Source organism: Microtus pennsylvanicus, chromosome 4 (assembly GCF_037038515.1).
Source record: "Microtus pennsylvanicus isolate mMicPen1 chromosome 4, mMicPen1.hap1, whole genome shotgun sequence".
Classification (NCBI taxonomy): Eukaryota; Metazoa; Chordata; class Mammalia; order Rodentia; family Cricetidae; genus Microtus; species Microtus pennsylvanicus.
This window is the reverse complement of record NC_134582.1, coordinates 77,796,130-77,802,602: the sequence shown is the minus strand read 5'-3', so window position 1 is coordinate 77,802,602 and position 6,473 is coordinate 77,796,130. Positions and strand designations below refer to the sequence as shown.

The window sequence follows — 6,473 nt, the reverse complement described above, 5'->3', positions numbered from 1 at the left end:
TGGGCCTCTAAGGAGGGTGATGCCTAAGAATTGAGAAGTTCCCTAAAGCTTCACCCCCTAAAAGCACCCCCCCCCCCACACACACCCTAAGCACAGGACTCATAGCGAAGCCATGACACTGACTCCTCATTCAGGCCTTTGCCTAAGTGACTCATCATTAAGGCTTCTTCAGATCATGTGTTTCAGAACCCTTTCTCTCACTGGTATTTCAAATTCCCCTTATTTCACTCTCTTTTTCCCCTTCTTGGCACCTCACAGTCATTCATAAATTTATTTTTATCTCTGCCTACTAGAATTTTTTAGCTCCTTCTGAGCAAAGACTTTGTTTTGCTTACTCCAGTGCTTAGTATATAGCAGGGGCTTGAGGAGCAGTCATTAAAGAAACAAGCAGAGGAATAAAATCTCTCTCTCTCTCTCTCTCTCTCTCTCTCTCTCTCTCTCTCTCTCTCTCTCTCTCTCTCTCACGGTCTCTCTATAGAGCCCTGGTTATCCCAGAATTCACTCTGTAGACCAGGCTGGCTTTGAAGGTCCAGAGATCCTCCTGCCTCTACATTTTATCTCCTTTTTGCTCTTTCATCCTAGTCTTCGCCCTATTTCCAGCTTATAAAAATTATAAAAATGTCATACAGGAGGGAGAGGGAGAGGACAAATGAGTCTTCAAGGCATGCTGACCTCTCCGTGGACAATGGCTGAGGGTAGCTAAATTTGGCTCTCAGCAGGAGTTTCTATACTCTTACCTGGCTAGAATAGTTAGGTCCCTCTCCCACAGTGTGAGGGGGATAAATGAGGCTCTGTTGTATGAATAACGAGGCCACTGAGCAGGAGAGAAACATTTTAAATTACCTCCCTTCATTATTATTATTCAAGAGCTACTCCCTTTGTCCTTACATAGGTGTGTGCTTCCTTAGGAAGAATCATAAAGACTGTCAGGGGTAGAGATGACCTCTTCTACTCTCTCTGTCCTTACATAGGTGTCCACTTCCTAGGAAGAGTCATAGAGACTCGTAGGTAGAGAGGCCCTCTGCTTCCTTAGGAGGAATCATAGAGACTGTCAGGGATAGAGATGCCCTCTGCTATGTATGTCTTTAAAGACCTTTCTTAATGGAAAGGAAAGGGGCGCTGGATCGTCCACCTTGGAGTTGTGAACCCATTGTGGCAACCCAGTTGAGAAGATGGGGTGCTATTCTTGGGTCTTGGGAAGGATGTCTGCCTGTTTTCCATGCTGCTTGCTGCTGACTGGACCATTCTAGAGGCAACTTCTAGAAGGAATGATTGATTGAGCTCTCAGGCTTCACAATTTCTCAGATGTCTTAGAGTATCTTTCCCTGCTGTGGGGCATTTAGAGAAGGTATCCAATTTTCCAAACCTTCTGGAAGGTAGCCTTCTTATCTGACACAGGGCATCTTGCCTGTGGCAGGGCTTAGCATGCTGACTCGGCATATGAATTTGTGGACCCAAGCCACCAGGACAACCAATGCAGGAGGAGGGAAGACTTTCATCAGAGGCTTTTTCTTAGACAGAGTTCTACAAGCCCCCACCCCCACCCCACATAACTACATTCATCAAAAGGGGCTGCCCAGCGTGTGGGGTAGTGGGATGTTGTCCTACTGTGGGGCAACATGGGAGATGAGGTTACAGGAAGTGACGGCACTACAGGAAGGAGCTTCTTGCAATTACCCCCCTTCTGAAATTTAAAGCAAAAGTTGCTTCTGGCCAGTCAGGGCTGCTAGCTGATTGTCAGACTACAGACCAACAGGGTAGCCAGAAAATTCCCTAGTAGGATTTCTCTGGCAACAAACGAAAGCCCTGACGATGGCCCCCGGGAGACTGACTGACCAAAAGCCCTTCTCTGTGGGAGTCCCTCCCCCACACTTGGAGGGGCAGAGAGTATAAATGCCAGTGTGTGGTGGGCTACCGGCACCCTAGCCCACCATTTTAGGGCAGCTGTAGACCCCACTCAGGGACTTTGCAGCAGCCCAATTCATCCCACTGCTCACAGCTAGGGTGACCTCAGCTTCAGCAGACAATGCTTTAAAGGCATGGTTTACAAATCAATCTCCCGTTCTAAATGGGCTGCTCCAGGAATACACCCTTTCTGCTCGGCCAGCCCAGGCCCACCTGTCACTGGGACTTCCTAGCCAGTGGTCACACTGTATTGATCTTTTTAATCCCCTCCTTTTGAGAGACAGAGCCAGCTGATGTGGAGTTCCTCAAAAGACTCCCTAGGCCCCTACCTCTACAGGTAGCTGCAGATCCGGGGCTAATTCCCCACTAAAAAGTCTTAATTGGCTTACGGGGTGCCTGAAAGATCGGCCTTGTTTACAAAGGTGAAAAGAAAAGATGGCTCATAAACGCCCTAATCTGTCTCGGGCTTGGTGCAAGTCAGGTGCGTTTTTATTTTAAAGTTGTTTTTGAATAGGATTGGAGGGTCTGGAGACGGTGGGATAATGTTTCACTTTACAGGTGGAGGCGCCAAGGGGAGGGGGGAAAAGCCCCAGAGACACGAATATTAGGCAAAGAAGCTGGTGACCTATTGTTTTCTTATTTTTTATTTACATGAAGCATCTGCAGTACAAAATGTAAACTTTGATAGCGCATAATAATAGAATAAACTCTTTATGTACAAAAATACATTTTCATATGAATGAAGCATCCTGAATAAATTAAAGTACCCTCCAGCCCGATCCCTGAATAGCTATGCAAGCGCTCAGGTTCTTCTCGGAGCAAGCCCACAGTGGTGGGGGTCGGGATCCATAATGCATGAAGCCCACTCCTTGTGTCTCCTTTTTAAGCCTTTTCATTGTATTGTCAGCCGGCTCAAACCGAATTTTCATGCTCGTTTTTCTTCATTAGAGTTCTACAAATTGTAAAATTGACTTTTCACCTCGTCTTCAGGGGCTCATCTGTCCCTTTTCCAAATCACACTGAAGTGGTGGCTGGGGTCAGCTCTGAGCCAGTCACAAAGGAGGTTTTGTGGAGTTCAGAAAGTGCAAAACGAAAGGCCTTCTGAGGGCGGGCAGGAGGGGCCGATGCTGGGGGCTGGAGACCAAGGGGCCTCCTCCGCAAGGGTGCAGCGACCTAACAAGTAGTCAGGTATCCCCCACCCCTTTAAAGTTCCCAGTATCCACCTGGGGGGGCCGAGGGTGGTACCCGAGGTCTCAACTGGTCCCCATCTATTGCTCATTGACTGGGGGTGGAAGAAGGCAATAGTGTTGCCCACACAGGCCTAGTGGTACGGGATGAAACAGGGCGTCGTGAGGAGGAGGTCTTTGGGCAGGCCCGGGAAGGAGAAAAGAGGGTCGCCGGGGCCATAGGTGAAGTCTTCTGAGGCTGAGGGACTACTGGGATCAGAGAGTGGCGACGCTACTGTGGCGCAGGGGGAGGCAGCAGCTCCGGAGCCCCAGGACTCTGCGTCGCTAGCGGGGCTCGGGGGCCCAGGCAGACAGGGGGCACACTGTGGAGGAAGGAGGCGCTCCCTGGCACCACCCCCGGGGAGCCCTTGATCTGCCAGGCGCAGTGTCTCAGCCAGGGCCCAGATGTAGTTGTAGGCGAAGCGCAGCGTCTCAATCTTAGTGAGCTTGGTGTCGTCGGGGAACGAGGGCAGCACGCTGCGCAGGGCGTCCAGAGCAGCGTTGAGGTTGTGCATGCGGTTGCGCTCGCGATCGTTGGCCTTAACCCGACGGCTCCTTCGCAGGGAGTGCAGCAGCGCCTCAGACCGCACCCGCGCACGACCACGCCGGCGACGCCGTTCCTGCTCCTCATCAGGCGCGCCAGGAACATTCGAGATGGTGGGCGCGCTCCTGCGGGTTGGCACGGACAGACCCGAGGTGGCGGGTAGGGACTGGAGCCTGGTACAGTCCTCTTCGTCGGTGAGGAAGCTGGACAGGTCGCTGCTGCTGTTGCTGCTGGCGCAGTCGATGTCGGAGAGGCAGGTCTCCAATGGGGCAGGCATCGTTGCAAGAAGGACCTACAGAAGTCTAGACAGGAGGAAGTGTAGAGGGCTTGAGTGTGGGCTGAGGGCACGGCCGTCGAGGCGCACTCACGTTCGGTACGACCCGGGGCTAGTCTGTGCCTGAAGCAGGCGTGAGGGCCAGGGAAGAGAGCAGGGACTCCAGGGGAAATGGGCTTGGCCTCCTAGCCTCGCCTGCAGGGGCCACGCGCCCAGCTGGTCTCCCGAGTGATGTCGCCGGCGATCAGATCAGCTCGTGTGAGCACCGAGTGTGGCACACGACCGGCCTCAGGACCCCTTAAGTAAGGCGCGCAACAATGGGCGCCCCCCTCCTTGGCCACCTCCGCCCCGGAGGCGGCGCGGGTGACTGGAGAGAGGCAGCAGGTCAGCCCCGTGCGGCGCCGGCTATTTGCATAATTTATGCTCGCTGGAGGCCGCCCCCGCCCAGCCCCCCTCCTGGAGCGTGCCCGTAATTACTGCCGGCCAATCGGTGGCCCTGCCGGCTCCAAGAGCCAGATCTAGCGAGGGGGGGGCCAGGGCGTCTCTGGCAGCGAAACCCGGGCGGGGGCGGGAGCCAGGGGCGATTAGCGGCCAGCCGAGGCACGCTCCTTCCAGGGCAGCGCAGGCGCTGGTAGCCAGGGTGGGATGGGGAGGCGGGGTCCTGGCAGAAAGTGTGAGCTGCGCAGCGGGTGTTGGAGAGCTGAAGCCGAGGTTGGAGTCTGGGTTCGCACCCTTCTGCTGTTGAGGGCTCGCGTGAGTTTGAGCGAGTGGTTTCTTCTCTCCCAGCCACGGAATATCACACTCTTATTTAGATGAAGTGACCGAAGTGTAGCGCTGGATGATGATGTTAGACCATATTAGTAGGTCCCTGGTCAGTGTGCTTTTTAAACCTTTAGGGTTGCGGTGAGCAGCGACCTCCGAACGACTAACCATGTCCAAACAGATGGGAGAGAGGACCAGCAAAGAGCCACAAGGCTCAGGGAGGGTTAGGTGTCCCTGCTCCGCCAAGGTTAGTGAAGGAAAGAGCAAGAGGGGAGGAAAACCTAAAAGTCCAGTGAGTTCCCAGGCTAGCCAGGACCTTGTTGGCATCCCCCCCCCCCCCCGCCGCGCACCCTTCTTCCCCTTTAAAGACCCACTAAGTGACAGGGGTGTGCCTCCCTTCTTCTCCTCGAACCTTGTTCTTTCCATTTCCAAGAATCCTCGTGCCTTATGTTTTGGAATGGTGCCAGCCTCTAGTGCTCACACCAGTACCAGCTGGCTAAGGGACATAGCTTCTGGGCAGGAGAGCGCTGTCCCACAGAGAGCAGCAAGCAAACAGAAGAATTCCATGCCCACCCATTCTGCCCACTTGCCTATAAACTTGCCTATTCCAACAGAGGGTCGCGTTCTACAGGTCAAGTTGACTGTTTGCCAGAGAGCAGTAGAGGACCAGGCAGCCTCTCAACTGCGCTTATGAAGAAATAGTCATCAAGGAACAACCTGGATTGTGGGATCAGGTGTTAAAAACAAAAGTAGCACTCTGAAGTTCCTCCTTCTCAGTGGCCTCAGGGCTGTGTGTTCCTGGACTGCTGTCCCTCAAGGGACTCTGCCTGGGAGCACCTTGGAGAAGACAGCAAAGAAGTCTTTGCTGACTGTCTAGGCCTTGCCCGTGGCTCCTTTTCTCTGCAGCAGCCAATGGAGATGCAACCAATGCAGAAAGCTTGGACACAGTTAAAGATGAGGGTTTGAGGAATTTTGTGAGAAGATAGGAAGTGGCTGTAATCAGATTATGGGAGAAAGAATAATTGTTGACAGATCCTGGGGGCATCTCAGGAACCGAAGGGCTATTGGGAGTCCCACAAGCAACGTGCCCTCTTCTGGTGGACCAGCACCAGCCTGACCTTGTCACACTCCTGAGCCCTGTGTTTGTTTCTTTGGGCTTCCATGGAAATTACCACAAAGTGGGTGTGTTAAATCTACAGAAGGTTGTTCTCCTAAGGCTCAGAAGACCAAAAGTTCAAAACCAAGATGCTAGGGTCCTCGGCCCTTTCTGAAGGGCCGAATGGATATGTTGTGTGTCTCCTTTTTACCTACTTGTGGCTCCTGGATGTCCTTGTCTCACTAATCTGTAACTGGGACTAGTCAGCTCTGCCTCCTATCCTCAGCGTGTCTTTGTTCGTGTCTCTGTGTCTTTGTCCGTGTCTCTGTGTCTTTGTCCGTGTCTCTGTGTCTTTGTCCGTGTCTCTGTGTCTTTGTTCGTGTCTCTGTGTCTTTGTCCGTGTCTCTGTGTCTTCTCAAGGAGAATTGCTGGACTCAGGGCAGGACTTCATCCAGGATGACTTCAGATGCTGGCTTTGATTACATATTCCAGAACTCTTGCTCCCAGCTAAGATTACATTCTGAGGCTTTGGGGACCCACCGTTGAACTCAAAATGGCCGGTTTTCTAGATTTGCCCAGAATCATTGCAATTGACGTCCGTCAGGGTTTTGGCTGCCCACCTCTTGTAGAGCCTTCCTCCTGGAGGATGTGAATGCATGAGAATGT

At 52.8% G+C, this 6,473-nt stretch overlaps 1 protein-coding gene across 1 annotated transcript; it reads right to left on the bottom strand.

Moving 5' to 3' along the window:
- Window positions 1–3,226: 3,226 nt before the first annotated feature.
- Window positions 3,227–3,952, bottom strand: Neurog1 (neurogenin 1). The gene has a single exon (XM_075970936.1). The coding sequence runs from the start codon at window positions 3,950–3,952 to the stop codon at window positions 3,227–3,229; it is 726 nt and encodes a 241-aa protein (XP_075827051.1).
- Between the last annotated feature and the right edge of the window lie 2,521 nt (window positions 3,953–6,473).

Excerpts from the sequence above, each read along its gene's own strand:
- Neurog1 (XM_075970936.1), bottom strand. The coding sequence starts at position 3,952 with ATGCCTGCCCCATTGGAGACCTGCCTCTCCGACATCGACTGCGCCAGC.